The 25,451-nt window shown below is 36.7% G+C and overlaps 2 protein-coding genes across 9 annotated transcripts in view; one reads left to right on the forward strand and one right to left on the reverse strand.

The window, feature by feature from the left end:
- Positions 1-7,427, reverse strand: part of UCHL5 (ubiquitin C-terminal hydrolase L5) — a 35,510-nt gene extending 28,083 nt beyond the window's left edge. Inside the window, exons 1-3 of one of the 6 annotated variants that reach the window (XM_074308634.1) lie at positions 6,628-7,423; positions 3,395-3,458; positions 962-1,077 (exon numbers count right to left, since the gene is read on the reverse strand). In XM_074308634.1, coding sequence (XP_074164735.1) covers positions 962-987 — 26 coding nt within the window. In that variant the 5' untranslated portion in view covers positions 988-1,077; positions 3,395-3,458; positions 6,628-7,423. Of the gene's footprint in view, positions 1-961; positions 1,078-3,394; positions 3,459-6,064; positions 6,504-6,627 lie in introns of those variants that run through there. The other 5 variants (XM_074308636.1, XM_074308633.1, XM_074308635.1 and 2 more) reach the window with 5 other exon arrangements.
- RO60 (Ro60, Y RNA binding protein) overlaps positions 7,230-25,451 on the forward strand; it is a 46,967-nt gene continuing 28,745 nt past the window's right edge. The window contains exons 1-2 of one of the 3 annotated variants that reach the window (XM_074308629.1): positions 7,230-7,429; positions 13,845-14,464. In XM_074308629.1, the coding sequence (XP_074164730.1) occupies positions 7,230-7,429; positions 13,845-14,464 (820 nt within the window). Of the gene's footprint in view, positions 7,430-13,844; positions 14,465-16,086; positions 16,262-25,451 lie in introns of those variants that run through there. The other 2 variants (XM_074308630.1, XM_074308631.1) reach the window with 2 other exon arrangements.

Below are 25,451 nucleotides of genomic sequence, written 5' to 3' on the forward strand. Positions count from 1 at the left end.
ATATAGACAAAGGGGCACTTTTGAGATGCTCATAAAAAGCTCATGCCCAACACAGAATTCATTACCTTCCCTCTTCTGCCATCTTCCTTTCCCAGAGTTAAGAAACTGATTTTTATTGAAGAGAATAACATTCTTCCAGTTGCCTAGACTCACATCCAAAGAATCATCCTGAACTCTAACTTCTCCCTCATCTCAAGTCACTATACCATGTCCATTCTATGCAGAAGTATCCCACACTCATCCTTCTCCCTCCTTCTCCCCACTAACCCAGCCATCATCCTATTCCAGGATCACTGCAACAACTTCCCTAAATAACCTCTCTACAATTCAACCTTGGTCATAATGTTAAATTGGCATTCCAAAAACCCAGATCTGACTATGTCTATCTCCTTCTCAAAAATATTTAGTAACTCCTTTTGCCTCTAGGATAAAATACAACTTCCTCAGTTTGATGTTTAAAGATCTTTGTTTTTGGCTACCAGTTTACATTTTAGACTTTTTTCACATCAGTCCCCATCACATCAATTGTACATGTAGACTAAACCAGCCTGACTGTGCTTACTTACAGATGACATTCCTTTTCCTGCTTCTGCACAAGTTGCTCTGCCTCCTATCCCACCGCCCATGGTGCTGCTCTTGTTCCTTACTCCCACCTCGCAGAAGCCACAGCTTTCATCAAAGCAGGGCTCCAATGCCCCCCTCTACAGGAAGCCTATATGAATCACGCCAGATGCTAGGGTACTCCCTCAAGAAATTACTCTGTATATACTCTGTATTTAAGTTTCTGTGTATAGGTTGTTTCCTCTCAAACAGAATGTAAGCTCCTTGCTCTTCTTATCTTTATCCCCAGTGCCTACCACTTAAAATATTTGCTGACTCTATGTTGAGGACAAATTATTTAACTTCTCAGCCTCAGTTTCCTCATCTGTAAAATGGGGATAATAACACCTATAGTACCTACCTCACAGAGCTGTTGTGAGGCTGCATTAAGAGAGGCACAGCTTCCAGGAATAAGGAAGGGTTAGTCCTGCTGTACTCTGCCCTGGTCAGACCACATCTGGAGTATTGTGTTCAGTTCTAGGTGCCGCAATTTAAGAATGACATTGTTAAGCTTGGAGAATGTCACAAAAAAATAACTTTTCAAAGCCCTTAAGAAGGCTTTGAGTTTATTTCATATAAGGATCTACTGATATTTAACATGAAGACTCAGAGGAACATGATTGCCTGTCTTCAAGAATCAGAGGGGCTGTCTTGTGAAAAAGTAATCAGACTCATTCTGATGGATCCCAGAGAATAGAACCAGGCAGAAACTTCCAAAAAAAATAAACTTAGATTTGGAGTTAGGAAATACTTCCTGAAAGTCAAGAGCTATGCAAAAACAGAATGCAGAAACCTCAACAGGTAGCAGGATCTCCCCCAAAGAAAGTTTTCATGTGGAGGGATGATCACCTATCACACAGACTCTGGTAGTTAAGTTGTCTGGGAGGCATAGGTGGCACCAGCAGATTGGTAAAGTTCCAACTTGGAAATTTGTGCATTTTTAATTGTGCACCTCTGCTCGAAAACTTGTTGTAGCTGCCTATTGCTTATTCAGTGAAATACTTGGCATTCATGCCCCCAAATGATTCTGCCATCCTAGATTCAACTCAGATTGCTCAAGGTTCCAAACAAATTTGAAACTATTCTCTTTTCCTATGAAATGCATTTGCTTTTCCCTCCCATTTCTGTGAATCTGCTCAATACAATAAACATTCATTAAGTGCTTACATGCCAGTCACAGTGCTAGGCACTAGAGATTCAAAAAATAAAAACTAAAATAGCCCCTGCCCTCAAAGAGCTTACATCCCATTATGGGAAAATAACATGTTCACAGCAAATTAAGTAAAAAATACATTCCAAGCAATTTCTTGGTAAAGGGTACCAACAAATAAGGGGACCAGAATAGGCTTTCTGTGGGAGGTGGCACCAGAGCCTAGCTTTGACAAAAGTTGAGGTAGTGAGGAGGAAGAAATGCACTCCAGACATGGGGCAAATGCTGTGAAAGGCACATAGGCAGGTGATGGAAGGTCAAATCCAGTCAATGGCAATCTGGCACATTTGGCTGTAATATCAGGTCTATGGAGATTAATGTGAAAATAAATATGGAAAGATGAGCTGACACCAGAACCTAAAGAGCTTTAAAGGCCAAAGAGAGATTCGTATTTTATTCTAGAGACAAGGAATTTGGTAACTGTGTTAAGGATTCAGAAACCAATTAGTAGGAGGTTATGACAAGGTATGGAATATTACATGAACTGTCGGACATGGCTAAAGTCTTTGTTAGTTTTACTAAATCAATTTTTCCCCCTTTAAAAAAATATTATTAACTGGGGGAAATGATATTTAAAAAGTGTTGTTTTTTTTTAATTAACTTTTTTTTTTAACTGAGGTAATTGGGGTTAAGTGACTTGCCCAGAGTCATACAGCCAAGAAGAGTTAAAATGTCTGAGGCCAGATTTGAACTCTGGTCTTCCTGACTTTAGGGCTGGTGCTCTACCCACTATACCAACTAGCTGGCCCAAAAAGTGTTTTAAAGGAGGCTACTGTAAAGTCCAGGTAAGAATGAGACTGAAGTAGGATGATGACTGAATGGAAAGAAATGAAAGCTATTTTATACTGGTAAATTTGATAGTATTTGTCCATTGTCTGGAAATAAAAAATGATAAAAAGGTGGATGACTCCAAGGTGGATTAGAAGAATGGTGATACTCTCAAGAGAAATAAGGATGTTAGGGTTTTGGAAGGTAGAGATAGTGAATTGCTTTTTTATGTCTGGAATGCTCTTCTTTCCCCTCGCCTTGCTGAGTCCCTAGCCAATCTTTAAGGGTTACTCAAAAGCCATTTCCTCAGTGAAACCTTCCATGATGCCTCTGGTCAACAATCAACTTTTCCTTCTTATTTTATTACATAACAGTAATTAAACTCTAATATACCAATAGTGTGATATTGTTTATGTTTTTCTATATGTTGGTATATTACTCCCTTACTAGACTCCAAGCTCCATAAGGACAGGGACTATATCTTATCAAACTCTGTGACTCCCTCAGTGCCTGGCACAATGCTCTGCACAAAGTAGGCACTTTACGTTTGTTGAATGAATAAATGAATATAGAAAATAGATTTCAAGTTCTAAAAAATGGATTTTAAAGTTAGGACTGCTTGTACTAGAAATGTAAAACATGGACCTGCAATATATATACATACATATATATATATATATGCACACACACATTTATGTGTGCATGAGTGTACACATATAGACACATATCTAATTAAAATATTGTGATATAATTATGCTTTAAAATTTTAATTAACATTATTCCTAAATTTAAAAAAAAAGTTTTTAAAGAGCTTACTTTAATTTCTCAAAGTTCTCTGGCTCCAAACTCCATATTTCTTCTACTTGTGCTCCTCGACAGCCTGAAATAAGGGAAAACATTTTTCAGAAAAGTTACACATTTACTTCCAAAGATTAAAGATATTATACATAAAACTCTTAAACATTATTCTCTTACCAAGCTACCTCAATTCCTTGACATAACACCTTTCTTATTTTGGTAAGATTTATGTCTAATATAGTTTTCCACTAAATGCAACTAAATTTCTATTTCTCTTTGGAAATAGCTGAGTAAAATTATCAGAGTATTGATAGTATAGATAGGTTAGGCTGAAAAATAGATTCAGAGGTTTGACTGTTCTGGTTGCCAGAAGGAAAAAAAGGCACAATTACTCCAGAAGATTGACTCTTCCACCAAGGCCATATGACCATATAGAAAACAGAGACAAAGAACTACATCAGAAAGTAATGATAGAGGAAAATAAGCTTCACCAGAGAAGAATCACTCCGAACCTGTCAGTGAATATACTTCAACAATCTCAAATAAGTAACAGGTCAGGATGAAGGTAATTTTTAGGGTGTGGTTTGATACCTTCAGCAAGGATATGGCAAACTTCGAAGTCAGTGCAGACTAGCCCAAAGTTCACAGAAATTGAAAAATGTTTCTTTACCCAAGGGCCAAGAGCAGCAAGAACATGAGAGCCAGGGCATCGGTGAGTTAACAAGCTCTAACTAATGCTGAGCAAGAAGACTGAAAAACAAGTTTTCAGAGAGATTGAAGCTCCCATCAGACCTGGATGTATTATCAACACTGGCTAAAAATTTAGTATTTTTGACTTTCAAAACTGACCCAGCAGATAAGGCCCAAACTAAATGTGAACCTTCTTCTCCAGGGAACTTTTTGTTATTATTCATCAAAAGTGATCTTGTCAAAAAGTTGAATGTATTTCTCTCTCTGTAGAAATAGTGCTGTAAAGGGGATGGGGAGAAGATATGCTCTCATGACTGAAATACTGATTGACTTTGTTCAAATGCTTTCTTTTCATAAAAATTCTTATTATAAAGGGTAGTTGTTAGGGGAAAATAGATACATTTAGAAATTAATGAGAAAAAAAGTATCTATAAAAACATTTTACATGATCTCACTTCATAGGATATATCACATATAGTATTTACAACTCCCTTACAATATGGATTTTTAAATTACTCTGAAGGAAGGAATGTTTTATACTTTTATCTGGCCCTCCCAAGTCTAGCATGTAGCTTCTCAAAATAGCATGTTATACAGTATATAAATGCTTGATGCTACTATTATCATGACCTAATTGTCACTTTTTTTTCATAATGGACAATAGTACTAAGACTTTAAAAACTGATAGCAATGTCTGGTACATAGTGAGCTACCTAATGTTTGTTTATAATACCTCGAATTTAAACATCATTTTAAGATTTATAAAGCACTTAAAAAAAATTATTTCATTTTATCCTCACAATAAAAAAGGAAGTTGATGCTCTAATTTGTCAAATGAATAAAATTTTAATTATTAATGCATTAAGTATACCATTATAGACAAATTACTTGATGCTTAATGATCTCAAACTTTCCTAACTTCAACCTCTAAAAAAACACAATTATTTTTCAAAAAGAAAAATTAACAATTAAAAATATCACAATAGTCAATGTCTTGGAGGTTAAAGATTTTAATTTATGGACAATTATTACCTCATTCAAGAAGGTAAAAGAACAGACACTACCTGGCATCAGTATGAGAAATTTAACCTCAGCACATGGGATCAAATTAACAGCTAATACAGCCTGAAGAAAGACAACATATTGGAAAAATAAATCTGCAGTAAAAAAGTTGAAAACAAGTAGTAATTAACTGAACAAACTCCAGCTTTACTAAACTTCTGTTATGTGCAAGTCACTATACTATCAGCAGTGAACCCTCAAGGAGCTTATATTTTGCAACTTGATATAAGTAAACTAGACAATTCAAGGGTGGATGAAGGGCCAGAAAGCAGTAGCAATAAGTGGAATCAGAAGAAATTTTAGAGGTGAGAATTGAAGGAAAACAGACTCCAAAAGGTGGAAGTGAGGAAAAAGTATAATTACACACATTGGGGACATCTTGTGTAGATGGGGCAGAGAGGAAAAAGAGAAAATGCTGATTTGGGGGAAAGGTTTGATTCAGATGCAAGAATGTTAAAGAGAATTTTATTAATATCGGAGTAGGAAATAAACTTATAAAACAAGTCTCTCAAGAATCTATTTTATGCTATAGAAAAAAAACCTTTTATTGAGAAAAGGATTAGTATGATGGTCTGAGCTCCTTGACCAAATCCTGCTTTAGCCGCTGTTACTTCTGCAGATCACCTAACCCACTGTTTCCTAATCTATAAAACAGGCATAACAGCACCTATGTCCGAAGGTTGTTGCACTATCCAAACCTTACAGCACTATATAAATGTTTAGTATTACTCTTTTTATTATGACCCAATTGTTATTTTTTCATAATTGGCAATAAGACTTTAAATGCTTGTTGGAAACAGCTAGGATTTAAACATCACTTTAAGGTTTGCAAAGTACTTTAAAAATTATTTTGTTTTATCCTTAGGACAGACTTGGAAAATTGATTCTACTATCGCCCCACTTTACACGTGAGGAAACTGCGGCGAGCAGACTTACTCGTCTAAGTCCAAGAGCTCTATCTTTAAAGGAAAGGCATTTTACAAGTTTGTAAGGCAGTTATAAGTTTTATGGGAAGATGGATATCAGACAGGGGTCACGAAATCGTGATTAAGAGGCTATTAAACAGAACCCGAGAGATGAAGGCAACCACAAGGCTTAAGAGTTGATTGCTTTCGGCTGGGATCAGGGGGAAAAATTTTTTTTTTTTCCGTTTTCTTTTTGCAGGGGCAGAAAGATCGCTTTCTCCCGGGAAACCAAGCTAGCCACGAGGCCTCGCATCACAAGCAGGAGGAAGAGGAGGAAAGAGGGCGGGGCAACTGCGGGGCTCCGAGTCAGTCCCGAAGGCAGTTTCCCCAGGAAGTCTAAAGGGGGCAGCTTCAGCCAGTAAAGTAGTCGGTTCGGGCTCGCAGGGCGTGGGCCCTGCCTTCGTGCCCCGCGGGCGAGCAGGTCGCCGTACTGCAGACTCGTTTGGCCAGCACTCCTAGGGGGGGAACCAAGACTAGGTGGGGGAAGGGACCTGCTGGGCGATGGGGGGGAGGGTAGGAGTCGCCGCCGCGGACCTTGCTCCTGCCCTGGGCGGGGAGCGGGAGGGTGTCCGGAGGAGCCCTTGCTCCGTCCGCGCCCCAAGCTGAAGCTTCGGGTCAAGCCCACGCCGGGGCCGGGGGCCACGGCCTCCGCGCCGCCGCCGCCTCCTCCTCCTCCTGGTTTCCTCCCTGGCTCCAGAGGCTACGCGGTGCCCTCCGCTCTCACCGAATCCTTTAATGAGTTCAGTGAAGACCCCGGGGTCGCTCTCCATGAGGCACCACTCCCCGGCGCTGCCCGCCATGGCCCCAGCCGCTCTTCTCTCCTCTCTCACCACCTCTGAATTCCCGGCAGCCGATTGCAACAGGGGCCGCCCAACACCGACCCCGACACCAGCGGCAGACCCCAAGCTCAGCAAATCCGCCGCGGCTGTCCTCCACCCCACGTCACCGCGCCTACTTCCCGACAGCCTTTGGGGCTCCCGTCACCTGCGCCGCCAGTCTGCAAAGTGTCGCTCTAGCCTTAAAGCGTTTAAAGAAATGAGGTCTTATCCCAGAACGGCCCCTTTCACGATCCGTAGGCGTCCGGGAAGGCGAGGGAGGAGTTGGGTGAAGGAGGGGGAGGGATTCTGGGTAGGAGGATGGACCGAAAAGAGGTAACATCCGGGATCCTGGAAAGAGGCGTGCGGAAAGGGGGCGGGACGGAATCTGGTCGGAGAAGGGAAAACAGCTGTAGCCGCCTCAATCGTGGCTTCCTAGGAAGGCCAGCCTCTGCCGGGGGCCCCGTTGCGGAGCCGCCTGCCCTGAGGGGCCCCGCCCGACTCTGCGCGCCTGCACTCAGGTGAGGAAGCTCCTGGAGGCGGCAACCCCCGGAGGGGGGCTTTGTGCGGTGGGAACGAGGCCCCCCCCCCCGACCATCAAGCCTGGGGCCGACTTCCCGCGGGGCTCTCTGGGCGGCGGCGGCCAGGCGTGGATATGATTGTCTAGTTCTTCTGCGTGGTGAGGAAGTTGTCCTGGGGGGCTGAGCCCGGCTTCCGCGGAGCGGTGCTGTAGGCTGCACTCCCCTCTCCCCCTGGGGCGGTCATGGCTGCCTACATCCAGCGGGAGGGGACGATCACCTCCCCCTTTCCTGCGGCCTCCGCCATTCCGAGATTAAGGAAAGGGGCGGGGGGGAGAGGCGGAGGGAGAGAAGAGATGGAGCCTAGTCTTTGTCCGTGGCCCTGGACGGGCTGCCGCCGCCGCCCCCCGGATTAAAGAGATCCCTGATGGCGAGACGCAGTTTGTGGGCGTGTTTTAAGGACTTGTTTATGAACGGAGGGCGAGTGGAGGCCGTGGAGCGATCTATTTAAAAAAAAGGAGGGGAGGCGGTAGTTTTAGGGTTTCATTGGTCCAGCCCTTAGTAGGAGAGGTGAAAATCGAAGTGATCTAAAATGAGAACGGCCTGGTTGTGTGTCAGTTCTTTAAAATTATCCACACTGTTCCTGTCTGCAGGGCTTTCCTTGCAGACTCTCACTCAATCTTTTAAAACCCTGCTTTAAAAGTCATCATTAAAAACAGGGTGTTCCCAAACTCTTAGTGCCGTTCGTTCTAAGTTTCAGTAGCTTAAAACTATAGTATTCGCTGGCATTTACCTGCCTTTTTATATATATATATATATATATATATATATATATATATATATATATATATATATATATATATATATACAGGTGAGAAAACAGACAAGGGACTCACGCCGTATTTGAACTCGGTCGGCGCTCTGTACTTGAACTTCGCTAAGATGGGGGGGGGGGGGGGCCTCCGTGTTATAAAATACTTCTGGGCCAATAGGGTCAGAAGTTAAGAACTGAATTCACTTCCTGCCTCCCACCTGAGACCCAACTAACTAGCCGTCCGAATTGGGAAAGTTACGTAGCTTATGTTTCCCACAGTTTCCTCTATAAAATGGGTGTAATAGCACAACTGTTGTGAGGTTCAAATGAGGTATTAGTAAAGCTATTTGTAAACTTTAAATGGCCATATAAATGGCAATCGGCTATTATTATTATGCCTAAAACACTATGGCTGTGGCATTAAATTGGAAAGTACAGAGATGTGATTTGGAGAGTAGCTTTTATCTGAGTGGGAGTAGCTTTGCCTTGTGGAGAAAGCTAAGCTGAAAGTCAAGAAAAGTTCTTCACATCCTATTTCTGATACTGGTATGTGACTCTAACCATCATTAAATTCCTATGAATCATAAAAAATCTTTCTAAGATTTAGCTTGTGCCATATTTGTTTCTTTTCTTTAAGAATATCTATCCTGTAATTTTTTCTGTACATAATCCTGAAACTGAGTTCCAAACAACTTCAAGATGTGTATTGCATTTAATAACTGATCTGTTGATATCTATATATTGTATTAATATTAAAAATAAAAGAACAGGTTTAAACTACTTAGAACATTGATTATGCAGAATTTTCATCACATTAGAAAGATCCCAGTAATTACTATTCAAATTTTGGCATTCTTAATCCATCTTTGGGGGTGGGGGGGGAAACTCAAGTAAACATTATCAGTTTAAAACAAGAGTGAAAATCCTTTAAAAATTCCTACAGTAATGCAGTTGTTAGAATAACTAAATTGTTTACATTTAAGGCCACCTCCAAGGAAGAATCACAAATTTTGCTATTTTAAACAGTCTTCTGATTATCCATTAGTAGGTTATCTAATTCCAGAATTACCCATGTTGTTCACTCCTCCAGCAATATTGCCTCTTTTCCTTTCACTGATCTAGTCTATCTTTAACCTGCTGATAATGAGGTTTACCAGAGAAGGTAGAAGAAGCATTACTTTGAGCTGGAGGATAACAGATTGAATTTAAAAAGGGCCATGAAATAATCACTAGCAAATCCACACAAAGATTACTGATGACTCATTGCATATTTCTTTTGTTGTCCAAATAACCAATATTAATGACTACTTTTTTATTTCATATTTAAATGAACTCATAAAGATAGTGGCCTTTTTTTTTTTTAACTACTTTGATAACTTTTTAATAATAGTTAAACTGAGTTGGTCATGTAAAGGACTAACTCTGAATCCAATGTTAATCTATTCCTTAATTGTTTTAAGAGGTGGGGGACCCATAGAAGTGTAGGATAGAAACTTAACATTTTCAAATATAGCCAATAGATGGATTTATTTTCCCTAATTATGTTTATTCTTCTTTTTTGTTTATTTAAAGTTTGGAATTTGGATGTGAAGGATTGGAAAAGAGACTATGGAGAGTGATGTGTCTCCCCTTCCACTCCCCCTCCCAAAAGTGCTACTAGGATCATTGTATCATCTTCTCAAAAAGAAAGTTTGAAGGAAAGTAGGCAGCTGTACAAGTTTCAAAAATAACTTGTTCAATTTACCATTTGGAAAGAAATGCAAACTATGCATAATAAAATTCTGTTCTATTACAATACAATTCTATTTATTCTTTGTATTTAGAAATGCTTATTTTTTTCAAGTTCAGAATAACAAAAATAAAATTTAAAAAACTGAAAAGGTAAGAATTTTATCTTGTCCCTACCATTAGTTATGTAATCAATTGTATGATTGTTCTTTAGCTAGCCATCTTCCACATGGAGAGAGTCACACGGGGGTAAAAATATGTTAAAATAGCCAAAGCTATTAGCATCATTGCTAAAAAAAAAAATGATCAGATGTGTTTATTATATTATACGTCAGAAGGTCACATGCAAAAGGAAAACACATTTAATGATCTCTGAGTAAAGAATTTAAACTTAATTTTTAGTCTTATGGGAAAGGGAAAAGAACAAGCAATTTCTGAACACCTTCTTTGATCTTTAAAACAACCCTGAAGGGTATATGCTATTTTTTCTCATTTTAGAGTTGAGAAAATTGAGTCTGACAGAACTTAAGTGATTTGCCCAGGACCACAGAAGTAGTAAATATCTTGAGATTTCAGCTCAAGTTTTCATAACTCCAAGCCCCAAGCACTATTCACTTCACCACCTCATTTTCTTGTGATATTAAATAATTGTGTCCATCCTTCAACGATAGCTGAGGTGATAGAATATTTTAAAAGCTGCTTATGATTCTAGATGGGATAAAAGATAGAAAGTATCAATAATGGAAGTTTACAAAATATCAGAATCATAAAAGTTTAGAACTAGATTGCCAATAAAATACCAGTGTTTGTATATAAATATATATACATATATATTTATATTCCTTTTGCTCAGTTTTTGTAACTTAAAATTTGTCAATGTTATCTCATTGTATTTGTCTTTTTATAGAAAAATATTCTTCGTGAACTACATAATTCACAATCAAATTGTTTTATCCATGTCTTTTACTGAGATAATTCATTTCAACATATTTCAAATAACTGGACAGACTGTAGACCTTAAGCCTAATTTTCAAAAATATTACCTGAGTAATTTATCAATAGGGTACATAATTTAGAATTAGCTGTATAATTAAGTATTTCTTGGGTAACAAAAGTTTTCTTAATATCTGTAGTAAGAAATTAGTTCTTAAATATGATTCCTTTTAGGAGGAAAAGATTAAGTCAGTTTCTTAGATTAATTTATTCAAATTTTATTTTTTTGAAGGGGGGGGGCCTACAAAATTTTTAAAATTTATTTTGACAAAGGGGTGTCATTCTTATTGCCTAGATCACTACCAGTAATTGATTAATTGTAACACAAAAAATATAGAACTACTGAAGAACTCTGGTCTTTTGTATGTATCACTTGTTTGTTTATAGTAGATGGGATACATGAGATAAAGATGGTACCGTGGAAATAACAATTTAAAATCAAAAGACCTAGTTTTGAATCCCACTAATGGTTACTAATTATATATATGAACTTATACTAGACATTTGTTGTCTCTGGGCCTCAGTTTCTTCATTTTAAAAATGAGAGAGTTGGACTAGGTGGCCTCTAAGATCCCTTACTAAATCTGTGATCTCTGATAAAACATAAAAAGTAAAGATTATCAATAGAAATTAGACTATTACATTATCCTTATTTTGACATGACAAGAAGAGTAACCCTGGATTCTTAAAATTTCCAGGAGGTTTTTATGATGCTGGAATGGTTTTATGTGGGGTTCTGGCAGAGTTAAAAAGAATAATGGGAGTTTGGGTAGGATGACATTGAGAGGACTTCTCTAAAAATGTTTAGAAATGGAAAATGTACAGGAGACTGCCAAATGGTAGAGAAGAAGTAGAAGGTAGTACAATTCACAATTTTTCGGTTATAAACTTAATATGATTAGTCAAACCTAGTTTTAGAATCAGGAAGACTTTGTGTCTTCAAATATATATCGGAATCAGTAGGAATAATACTCTGTTCAGAAGTTCAGTGCAATTTTTTAAAAAGCTGAAAAGGGTGAGGGAAGAAGACAAGGGAGGGATTCTTGGGTGGGTGGATTAGGTTAAGTAAAAGCCAGAATTTAATGAGTCAGCAGGGATAGGATGTGTGTGTGTGTGTGTGTGTGTGTGTGTGTGTATGTATATATCTACATATGTGTATATAAAAATCTATAAATTGAGTTCAGAATTCCTTTTAAAAAAGATTGCTAAAGAACTGAAAACGGATATTTATCATTGGGGAAATTTTTGTTGTTTATAAGAAATGGCTTTACTGAGGTGATTTGGAATTTATAAGAAATGGCTTTCTAGGTGAGGGTTTGGGGAGGGAAATATTTGAAATTGAAAGTGATATAAAAGCAACACTTTTTTCTCTGAAGAGATTATCAAAGGCCCTTTTCCAATCCTTTTTCCTAACATCCTAGTTTGTTTAACTGCCACCAAGATAATCTTGGTTTTACTAGCAAAGTATTCATCCCTGTGATTCTCTTTACAAACCTTCCTGGAGTGCAGTTATCCCTCTCCTATTGTTTTTTTTTTTTGTTTTGTTTTGTTTTTTGTTTGTTTGGTTGGTTGTTTGGTTTGGTTTTTGGTTTTTGTTTTTGCGTATTTCTACAGCACCATTTATAAATAACTTCAATAAACATCCTTATTTAGCCGTAATATTCTTAGCTACTGGTATATCATTTGGCATTTATTATTATGTTGCCTTTTATATCATATGTTAGAACTAAAAGGAACCTTTCAGGACATCAGACCCAATCTTCTCATTAGCAACAGCTAAGTAGAACAGTAGAGTACTCAACTTGGATGTTAGGAATACCTGAATTTAAATCCATCCTCAGCCAGTTAGCTTTGTGGCAGATCATGTATCAGTATATATGATGACTGTAATATTTTAGAAAAACAAAATTATATTGGGTAGTATATTATTATGTTGACTGAAGTTTGCTCCTAAGGAAAAAATGAATGAGAAAATGCATCTTTTTCCCCTCTGCACTGGAGGGGTACTATGAGTGTGGATTAGTTCATACTAGACTCAGTTGATATTCCTTACTTTTACTAAGCTGCTTTTTTTTTTTTTTTTTTTTTTTTTTTTTTGTCTTTTACTTAGCTTGATAACCCTGGCAAGTCCTACAGCTTGTAACTGGCTCTCCTAGCCTTAGTGTTTTTTCCATAAAACAAGAATAATAATAAGCACATGTCTATCAGTATAGTAACAAGGATCAGATGAGTTACTATAAAAAACTTGTGAATTAGGCAGATAGATGGGAGTGGATAGAGCACCAGCCCTAAAATCAAGACCTTCTGAGTTCAAATGTGACTTCAATCACTTAACATTAGTTGTGTGATATTGGGCAAGTCACAACTGCCTCACCCAAAATTAAATAAGTAAATGGGGGGAGGGGAAAGTTTGTGAATCTTAAAGTGCTTAAAATATCATCATTATTTTTGCAAATGAGGTGACAGAAACTTAAAAAATTTAAGCAGTTATCTAATTCCCAAAAGTAATAACAAGGTAGAATTTCCACACAAATCCTCTGATGTAATCTTTGTTGATATAATTATATGCTTGTTCTAATTAGGTATTACAATAGTACACTAAGAGTTGTAAGTAAAGAGCTTTTAGATATTAATAATTTCTGTTTCTAGCCCTCCCATCTCCTACATAATGGACAGAACGTTTGGAAATTCGGCCTGTTTATTGGGTCCCCACCACATTAGACAAAGTCATCTTGACTTTTTTTTTTTTTTAATCATTTGAAGGCAGACTTTAGAGTGTACATGCAGAATGTAAGTGCAAATGAGGAAGAATTGAAAGTACTTTATAATGTTTTCATTTTGCTTTTTTATATTCCAGTAATAACATTGTGGTCTTTTTGGCAGGTTTCCTTTAAAAAAAAAAAAGAAAGAAAGAAAGAAAACAATGGAGGAATCTATAAGCCAAATGCAGCCACTGAATGAGAAACAGGTGACCAATTCTGCCAGTGGCTACATATGGCAGGTCACCGACATGAATCGACTACACCGTTTCTTATGTTTTGGTTCTGAAGGTGGTACTTACTACATCAAAGAGCAGAAATTGGGCCTTGAAAATGCTGAAGCTTTAATTAGACTGATTGAAGATGGCAAAGGATGTGATGTAATACAGGAAATAAAGACTTTTAGTCAAGAAGGGAGAACAGCAAAGCCCGAGCCATTGCTTTTTGCTCTCGCCATTTGCTCACAGTGCTCTGATATAAACACAAAACAAGCAGCATTTAAAGCAGTTTCTGAAGTATGTCGAATACCTACCCACCTCTTCACTTTTATTCAATTTAAAAAAGATCTGAAAGAAAGCATGAAATGTGGTATGTGGGGTCGTGCTCTCAGAAAAGCTGTAGGAGACTGGTATAATGGAAAAAATGGCATGGCTCTTGCTGTGGCTATTACAAAATATAAACAAAGAAATGGCTGGTCACACAAAGATCTTTTAAGATTGTCTCATCTTAAACCTTCTAATGAAGGTAAGACTAATGTTTCATTTTTAGTATCTTTTTAATTTTCTGTCCTGATGAAAGGAAGTGTGTAATGTGCTCTCTCGGCAGTTACAATTACTAGTCTGTCCTAGACCCACCAGAGTACCTTTGACCACTGTGCTTAGCAGTGTGAACTCTACCCGGCTCGCCTCCTCTGAGGCCTTCAAAGGTCTCTGGCCACAATCTCTTGAATCTATAGCTTAATAACCGGTAGTGCACTCAAGAACAGCCACATGTAATCTTAAAAGCCTTTATTATACCTACTCACATAATGCCCTGACTGATGCCCTAACTTGTTGGTTCCCGAGTGAACACCTGGTCAGAAGACCCACGTGTTCACTACTAAAATCCTTACCTCTTTTGGCTACCCATCTTGGCTTGGCCACCCAGGCTAGGGAGCCAGGGTGAAGAACGCCAGGTTAAAGAGAGCGTCTGCTGCCTGCAGTGGGCTTACATAGGGCCTGTGAGGTCACACACACAGCCAATCAGCGAGAGAGTCACCCATTACGAAGCTATCTCAAAATGGACAGGATCCCACCTACAAGGCAGTCCTAATATCCACAGAAATTACTTCTGGGCCTCAATGATGCACTGTGGCACAGCCCATTTAAAGGGCCCTTACAGAAGTGAGCTATAGTATAGATAATTCCTAATTTTTTTATTAGGCATGAAAATGTAAGGATAAGAAAAAACGTTTTTTATTGCTGTATTGAGGAAAACAAGGCAGATCGAAGGTAGGGTTGTTCCTTTGGCAGATGATACTTTGATAACACATGGAAAAAATTATAATATAGCTACCTGACTTCTATTATACTTCTCTTTTATTGCCAAAAAGAAAACCTTGGGCTAGAAAAAAAAAAAAAAAGGTTAATAGGATGTTGAATAAGACTGACTTTGTGATTTTATTAATAAGGAATCCTAGATGATGTAACTACTTCTAGCAGTACAGGAAAGCAACTTCTTTGCACTTTACAGTCATACATATTGTCTAGAACACTAAGAAGTAAGTGATTTGATGAGTCACATAAACTGTGTATATAGTAGATGAAACTTAGACCTAGTTCTTGTTGGCTTCTAGGCCAATTCTTATTAACTATTATACTACACTTTGAAGATAAATGGAAAAAAGCAAGAGAGCACTTAGATCTCCCTTACCTCCTTCCCCCTTGTTGAGTGGTTGAAATCACAAGGCCCAAAAATCAGAATTCCAGCATATTGAAAGTACTGAAGAATATTACTGCTGTTAGTCATCTTTGAAAGGTCATGGAATACAAGAGTGATACTAGAGGATGGAAACAAGGCATATAATTGCATTTTTACGAAAGGGCAGAATAGATAGTTGGCAAACTTTTAGCTATTGAATGGATTTGACTTTGATCCTTGCAAAATTACATAATATATTATTAAAGACTTAGTGAACATATAAGAAAGGAAATAGTGATCACAATGGATCATTTCATGAAGAAACAGGTAATGTTAAACTCACTCAATTTCCTTTTTGACAGGATCACTATAATGGAAGGTGGTAGAAATGTTTTTTAAGAGAATTATAGATTTAAACATTGAAGAAACCTTAAAGATCATTTTATTTATCCCCTTTGTTTTTACAGATGAAGATGAGGGCCAGAGAAATAATAAATTCCTGAACCAGAATTCAAACCCAGGCTCTCTGACTACATATCCAATACTCTTTCCACTATACCCTGCTGCCATTCAGTAGTTTACCTATGCAACGTGATAGTCTTTATTCTATTCTTGTGGAAAAGATGGCGATATGTAGTATAGGTATGGTTAATAATAATATGATACTATTATATAGCTTTTTAAGACTTACAAAGCACTTTATATGTGTTATCTCATTTACTTAGATAAATTCAATACTGTTGGACTAACCAAACCTAAATGTCAACTTGGAAAGAGGTCTTTCTCCAAGGTCTATACCTCAGAGATTTATTCTTAGCCCTCTATTAAGATAATGTATTGGTTTGAACATAAAGTCAGGTTACAAAAGTAACCTGACATGACAGCTTAATATGAGTTGATGACAGTGGTTATATAACCCCCCCCCCAAAAAAATCATCTTTATGAATCAAAGGATTAAAAAAAAGAGAGAGAGAATCAAAGAGCTCAGGTCTAGATGCTGTGCCTCCTATTCCCTTTCTCCCCCCACCCCAAGAAGGAATTTATTTATTTGTATTTGACTTTGAAGAAGAAAACTATGGCTAGAGATTTAAAAGAGGCAGATTTAGGCTCATTTTCAGGAAAAGCTTTCTAACAAATGAGATGGAACTGCCAAAGGATTGGGGTCATTGGAGGTTACCAAATAAAAACTAGATAAATATTTATCAATAATATAATAGAGGAGGATTTTTCTCTAAGTAAATGGACTAGATACCTTCTAATCCTGAGATTCTGTGATTTGGTTCTTCCCATTCTATATCTGTTCACTCCTTTCCAGTCCATTTTTCACATTTTGGAATAGATTTGGTTGTATAGTAAATATTTTAAAATCTCAAATGGCTTGCTATTTTCTAAGTACAGTTCTAGCTCCTATGCCTGGCATCAAAGATTTCCACAGTACAGTAATCTTTTATTTCACCTTCTACATACTGAAACATGACTAATCATTATTCACCATAAAGATCCATCACTTTTCTGCCTCTATACCTTCACTCTGGCTCTTTCCTAAATCTAAAGTGCTGCTTCTCTTTTCCCAATCCTATCTTTCCCCTTAAAATCCTATTTATTTCTTTTGTTTATTTCTTATTTAAAATGTCATTGTTACATTTTATTCTAAACTGTCTCCTTTCCCCTCACACTAAAGAAGGCTACCATATATGGGATAGCTGTATGTCTGTTTATGTGTAAAACCATACTATGCATACTTCTGTTTATCACTAATTTTTCTAGAGTTAGATAGTCTTGTCCTTCATATGTCCTTTATAATTGAGTTGAATATTTTTAATATCCAGAATAGCTTAATTGTTTAATTATTCTTCAAAAAATAATTTGCTGTTGCTATATATAATGTTTTCTTGGTTCACCTCATTCTTCACTATTTCATGCTGTCTTTCCATATTTTTCCAAAATCAATCTGCTTATCATTTCTTAACAGCACAATAGTATTCCATCATAATTTTATACTACAACTTGTTCATTCATTTCCCAGTTAAGGGGAATCACTTCCATTTCTAGCTCTTTGCTATCACAGAGAAAGCTGCTCTAAATATTTTAAAATATATAAGTTCTTTTCCTTTTTTCCCTGATCACCTTGGGAAATGAACTTAATAGTAGTTTTACTGGGTTAAAAGTTATACGCATTTTTATAATTTCTTTGGGTATAAATCAAGATTGCTCTACAAAAGGGTTCAATCAATTCACAGTATCACCAACATTAGTGTCCCAGTTTTTCCACATCCTCTCCAATATTTGTCATTTTCCCCTTTCTATCCTTTTAGCCTGTTTGATACATGTGAGATATCTCAAAATTGTTTTAGTGACCATTTTTCTAATAATTATTTAGAGCATTTTTTATATGACTGCACATTGTTTTGATTTCTTCCTCCAAAAACTTGCTTGTGTATATATCCATTGATCTTTTATCAGTTAGAAAATGACTCATATTCTTACAAAGTTCTCTCTCTATATTTGAAATATAAGACCATTCCACCCCCAGTTTTCTACTTTCCTTTTAATCTTAGATAAATTGATTTTATTCATATAGAATCTTTTAAATGTGGTCAGAATTAACCATTTTATATCTCACTATACTCTTTTTTTTTTTTCATAATTTCTTCTGACCATAAGTTTGATAGGTCTTCTATTTTATGTATGATATCTCCTGTAACATCTAAGTCATGTATCCTTTTGGCCTTATCTTGGTAAATGGAGTAAGCCATTGGTCTGTGCTTGCTTTCCAGTTTTCCCAACAACTTTTGTTATATAGTAAATTCTTACCCAAAAAGCTTAAATCTTTACATTTGTCAAACTTGCTGTGAATATGGCAGTGACATGATCAAATCCTCACTTTAGGAAAATCATTTTGCCATTACATGAAGGATAAATTTGAAATAGAAAGTAACTTGACATAGGAAGCTCTTGCATTAGTCTAGTGAGCACAAGGTGATGTGTTCCTGAAATAAGGTAATGGTTGTAAATTTAGAAAGAAAGGGGATGTATATAAGTAGATGATAGAAATTTGTAACTGGATTTGCTGAATTTGATGAGGGAAAGTGAGGAATCAAGGACAATACTGAGACTGAAGCTGGGAAATTGGAAAAATAGTGGTTTTCTTTACAGAAATAGGACAGTTTGGTAGAGGGGATGGTTTGGGGAAGAAATTTCTTCTGGACATAACTCTGGGACATCCAGTTTGAAATGTCCAATGGGAAGTTGGTGATCAGGAGAGAGATAAGGCCTATATTTGTAGATCACTAAGCCATCTGCATAGAAATGATAACATTATAGAAACTGATGTGCAGTCCTTGTAGGGAAGATAAAATGGGGGCTAGAAGCCATATTTCTTGAATCTTGGTCAGCTACTGCTACTAGTGCTCCAATCTGTAATAGGGGATTGGGGGAAAGAGAAGAAATTGCAAAAGTTGATATACAAACTTAATTATTATCATTCAGTAAATATAAAACTGTCTTGACAAAAAAAAATGAAATTGATTCATATAGTAATTTTTATCTGCTAGAAAATAGAAATATGAGAAAAGGGTAGAGCCAACATGGCAAGTTAGAGGTACCAATACCTCAAATCAAATCTTGGAGTCACAGAACTTTCAAAAGGTCAGAGGGAGACATTTATCCAACCTGAGGCAACTTAGGAGACCCACAGGAGAGATCTGTAGGTGAGTACAGACCCAGAGCATGGTAGGAGTACTGACAGTGGTTCTTGAAGGCAACTGTAACAGCAGGATCATTATCTGTGAGACAGTAAGAAGGTCAACTAATCAGAGAGAGATTACGGGGGAACTTTGCTGATATTGTGTTCTTAGCACTGATTGGCAATTCTATTGCCCATAAGTAGTTCTGGGGTGCACTTTCAAGGCAAAGAGGGTTGCTTTTGAGATAATAAGGGAGTGGGTACCCTGATCACACTTGAAGACAAATGGTCACAACTGCAGATTCAGGAAAGCAGAACTGGACACACTTCCAAAGTAAAGCAGAGCGTTAGTACTTGAAGCTGCAAGGGAGCAGAGGGTCTTCCTGGGTAAAGGTCAGAGTGCCAGCAAGGAGACCAATGACCACATTTCTCCTAAGATAATACCAACTTGGAAACATCAAAAACTTAGACACCCTCCCTTCACTGACTGAAAATAGCCCATGAAAAAGACTGAAGCTTGGCACAGTAAAAAGAGTTAGAGAGGAGTGGTAAAGAAAAAATTGGGAAAAGATGTGATGCAGAAAAAAGTATAAAAAGAAAAGTAACAGTTTGAAAAAGAGGCACAAAAAATACTGAAAAAATACCTTTAAAACAATTGTCCTAATAGTAATAGAGGCATAAACATTCTCTGAAGAAAGTAACTCTTAAAAGTAGAATATGCTGAATGAGAAAAAAAAGTACAAAAATTTCCTTAAGAAAAGAACTCCTTAAAAAAATAGGAATTGGTCTCATGGAAAAAGACATACAAAAACTCACTGAAGAAAATGATTATTTGAAAATTAGAATTAGACAAGTAGAAGTTAATAGCTCAGTGAGGCACCAAAGAACAATAAAAACTAAATCAAAGGAAAGAAAATAGAAGAAGGAGTGAAATAACTCATTGGAAGAGCAGCTGACCTGGAAAATTGAACTAGGAGAATAATAATTATTGGGCTGAGTGTGAGTTCTTTATGTTGGAATGTTTCCTTTCTCAAAAAAAGGAAAAAAAAAAAGTAGAGTTGAGAAAGAGGGATCCACTGGAAGAAGGGGAAACATGTAGAATGAGAAAATTTCATGTAGAAGTGCAAGGGAAGAACGTCTAGAGTGAGGGAAAATTGGGGTGGGAGTGTAGTGGCAATGCTTAAGCCTCATTCACAGCAGAATTGAATCAATACATACCTAATTGAGTTTAGAAATCATTATTACCCAGTAGGGAGATGAGTAGCAAGGAATAAACTATTGGGAAATGATAAAAGAAAGGGTGGATTAGAGGAGGCAGTTGCTCACAACCAAAACTGATTTAGAGAGGGGGGAAAATAGAATGGGGAGGAAATATCAGTTAGTAAAGATATTTTTTAATAGTATGAACTAACAAAATAGAAGCATTGCAGAATGGAATCAGAATCTAACAATATATTGTTTACAAGAAACCCACTGAGATCAAGATAGTGAAATAAGCAGAAAAATGAACTCTCCCAAATTCATTTCCCTGCAATTGTAAACAGTGTTCCAAAGGTAATTTGGAATGGCAGAACCAACAAAAAGATTGAGTAAAACAATTTTTCAGTCCGAAACAACTTGGAAGTTTGGGAGGAAAGGGCTGTCTCAAAAGGGTGAGTGCAGTCTAGGGCAGGAATTGTCCTGATAAGCCCGCAGCAGAACTTGCCTTAGCAAAACAGTGGGACTGAACTCCAGCACAATTTAGTGACTGAGAACTCGTGGCTCTGGTGCAACCGCAGGTAAGCAGACACATTCACAGGTTCTGGAACATCATAATGATCATTTCCCTCACTCCCACACACAAATAGATATAGGCATGGTGCAGCATTGGGCACATGAGCAGTAGAGTTCAACTTTAAGAGTAATGGAAAAGTTGAGTAAAAATGAACCAGACCACAGAAAATTCTTGTAAGCGGAAGATCAAAGCACAAACTTAGAAGAGGATGACAAAAATGTCTGTATACAAAGCCTCAAAAAATGTGATTTGATTTCAGGCCCCAAAAGACCTAGAAGAATTCAAAAATGATTTTTAAGAAGAAAAATTGGGAAAAGAAATGAGAGTAATGATGTAAGAGAATCCTGAATAAGCTTAATAAAAGGAAGCACTAAAAAATAGAAAAATGTACAGAAATTTGTTAAAGGCAACTCCTTTAAAAAAAAAAAAAATAGAACTGACCAAGTGGAAAAGGAAGAACAAAAGCTAACTGAAAGAACCAACTCTTTAAAAATTGACAAATGGAAATCAATGATTCCATGAGATAACAGGAATCAGTTTAAAAGTAGTGAAAAAAAATTTGTACAAAAAATGTTAGCTATAGCTATAAGAAGAAAAAATTTGAAGAAAATAGAAGACAGGAAATAGAACTATTACTGTTTACAAATACAATCATACACTTTCAAAGATCAACCAAAAAAACTTGAATGAAATAATTAACAATTTTAGCAGAGTTGAAAAATAAACTCACATAAATCATTAGAATTTCTATATATTACCAACAAAGCTTAACAGAGAAATATAATTTAAAGGAACTATAAACAGTATAAAATACTTGGTAGCCAGTCTTCCCAAGACAAACCCAGGAACTATTTGTACAATTACAAAACACTTTTCATACTAATAAAGTCAAATCTGAAAATTGGAAAAATATCGCTTGCTCATGGGTAGGCCAAATTAATATAATAAAAAAAGGCTTTTCTGCTTTGTTTTTTCCATGCCATACCAGTCACACTATCCAAAAGGTCAAGAATGTCAGTGAAATTACTTTTTTTTTTTTTTAACATAAAACAAGGCGATAAAGATCTCATAAAAATATAGTAATCCTTAAAATTATCTAGTACTGCCTAATGGGTAGTGGATCAGTGGAGTAGATTAAGCACATAAGACACAGTAAGTAGTAAATTACTGTAATAAATTATTATTTGATAAGCCCAAAGACCCCAGCTTCTGGGATAAGAACTCGCTATTTGACAAAAATGCTGGAAAAAGTGAAAAATGAAAAGAGAAACTTGGTATAGTTTCTTCATATACTGTATACCAAGTTAAGGGAGAAATAGGCACATGAATTACACACAAAGAATAATAGCATAACATAACATTTAGGAGAGCAAGGAATAGTGTCCCTGTCAGATCTATGGATAAGGAAAGAACTATATGTGAGTAGAGAAATCACCTACAAATTGTACAATGAGTAATTTGGGTTATATTTAAGATTTTGCAACAGATAAGAAAAGCAGAAAATTGGGAAACAATTTTTTTTAATTTTATAATAACTTTTTTTAACTACATATGCATGGGTAATTTTTTTTACAATATTATTACTTCTGTTCTTATTTTTCCTGTCCCTCCCTTCACCCCCTCCCCTAGATAGCAAGCAGTCTTATACATATTAAATATATTATAGTATATCCTAGTTTACAATATATGTGTGCAGAACTGAATAGGTCTCTTGTTGCACAGGAAGAGTTGGATTCAGAAGGTAAAAATAACCTGGGAAGAAAAACAAAAATGCAAACAGTTTATACTCATTTTCCAGTATTCCTTCTCTGGGTATAGCTGCTTCTGTTCCTCATTGATCAATTGGAACTGAATTGGATCTTTTCTTTGTTGAAGATATCCACTTCAATCAGAATATATCTTCATACAGTATCATTGAAGTGTATAATGATCTCCTGGTTCTGCTCATTTCACTCAGCATCAGTTCATGTAAATCTCTCCAAGCCTTTCTGTATTCATGCTGCTGGCATTTCTTACAGAACAATATTCCATAACATATATATATCACAATTTACCCAACCATTCTCCAATTGATGGACATCCATTCATTTTCCAATTTCTAGCCACTACAAAAAGAGCTGCCACAAAACATTTTGGCATATGACAGGTCCCTTTCCCTTTTTTAGTATTTCCTTGGGATATAAGCCAGTAGTAGCACTGCTGGATCAAAGAGTATGCACAGTTTGAAGAATTTTGGGGCATAATTCCAGATTGCTCTCCAGAATGGTTGGATTCATTCACAACTCTGCCAACAATGCATCAGTGTCCCAGTTTTCCCACATCCCCTCCAGCATTCACCGTTATTTTTTCGTGTTTCTTAGCCAACCTGACAGGTGTATAGTGGTATCTCAGAGTTGTCTTAATTTGCATTTCTCTGCTCAATAGTGATTTGGAACATTCTTGGGAAACCATTTTTATAAGTGATTGATTAAAAAAAAAAAAAAGCTTCATTTCTCAAATATATGGAGAATCAACTTGAGTTGATAAGAATGTAAGCCATTCTCAAATTGGCAAGTGGTCAAAGGATATGAACAGGCAGTTTTAAGATGTTGAAATATCTAAAGTCAAAAGAAAAAATGGCTCCAAATCAGCATTAACTAGAGAAATCCAAATTGACAACTCTGACATACTTCCTCACACCTGTTGCATTAGTTAACATGATGAAAAAGGAAAATGACAAATGAGGGAGAGGATATGGGAAGATTAGAACATTAATGTACCATTGGTAGAATTGGGAACTGATCCAACCATTTGAAGAGCAATTTGGGGTTATAATTAAAGGGCGACCAAATTGTGCATACTCTTTGATTCAGCAATACCACCACTAGTTTTGTATCCCAATGATCATTAAAAAAAGGGAGGTTGTAATGTTCTGATGTCTCTCAATTGTAATCCTTCTCTGGGAGGAGGTTTCTCTGTGAATCCTTTCCTCTGTGAGCAAGTTTCTTGGGAGGTTTCTGGAGCCTTCCCCTCCAAAAGTGTGGGATTGCTGAATTTGCAAATCCACAGGACATCTCTTTGACTCAATCCAGACTGTTCTTCAGACTCAATGTTGCCTCTTTTTATCCTCCCAGAGAATGGGCTTGTGGGTACTGCAGGGGCTTGTGGGAACTCCTTCAACCAATGAACTTGCTTCTTTATTCCTTTCAAAATGAAAACTCCCTTAAAGGTTTGAACTAAAGGTGTGAATTCTGAGCTAGAGAATTGTTTAGACAGCCTGAGTTAGCACCTTGTAATCCTAACAGGAGGTGGGGTTGGGGATGGGAAGGACCTAGATGAACAAAAACATAGCCCCTCTTTCTGTGGTAGCAAAAAATTGGAAATTTGAAGGGATGCTCATCACTTAGGGAACGGCTGAACAAGTATATTAATGCAATGGAATACTATTGTGTTATAAGAAATGACAAGTAGATTTAAGAAAAACATGGAAAGATACAAAGTGAAGTGAGCAAAACCAGGAGAATATCATACATAGTACAATGCAACAACTAACCATGAATGTCAGCTCTTCTCAGCAATATAGTGATACAAACCAAGATGGAAAATTCTTGCCATATTCAGAGAAAGAACTGATGGGAGTCTGAAAGGAGATCAAAACATACTATTTTCACTTTGTGTGTATGTATTTCTTTTGGTCTGTTTCTTCTCTGACTAATATGGAAATAGGTTTTATGTATTTATGTGTTTTATGTTTTATGCACATGTATAACATCAAATTGCTTACCATCTTTGGGAGGAGGTGAGAAGAAGAGAAAACTTGTATTTCAAAAAAATACCTTAAAATTATCTTTACATGTAATTGGAAAAAATAGAGTACTATGTAATAAAAACAGTAATAGGTCAAATTAAATGAGCTTTATTAGCAGGGAAATTAAATTGTGTTAAAAGGTATAAGCAATGAATAGCAATTTTTGGAGCAAGTTGTCTTATCAATGCTTCGTTTCTTTTTTTGTGTAGTTTTTTTTAGTATTTTATTTTTCCAGATACATGAAAAGATAACTTTTCAATATTCACCTTTGAAAATCTCGTGTTCCAAATTTTTCTCCCTCTTCCCCGCCTTCCCCCTTTCCAAGCAATCTTATATAGATTAAACGTGTAATTCTAATATTTTTTCATATTCGTTATGCTGCCTAAGAAAAATCTGATCAAAAGTGAAAAATAAAAGCAAAAAAATCAAAGCCACCATATTCATATATGCTCAAAATTACTATTAATTAGAGAAAGACAAAGTAAAAAACTCAGGTGTACCAGCTAACGCCTATTGGAAATGAGAAATGCATGAAGGAAAATAAGTCCATTAATGAATTGTTGGTAGAGTAGTGAACTGGTCCATC

The sequence above is a fragment of the Sminthopsis crassicaudata genome, chromosome 4 (genome assembly GCF_048593235.1).
Source record: "Sminthopsis crassicaudata isolate SCR6 chromosome 4, ASM4859323v1, whole genome shotgun sequence".
Taxonomy (NCBI): Eukaryota; Metazoa; Chordata; class Mammalia; order Dasyuromorphia; family Dasyuridae; genus Sminthopsis; species Sminthopsis crassicaudata.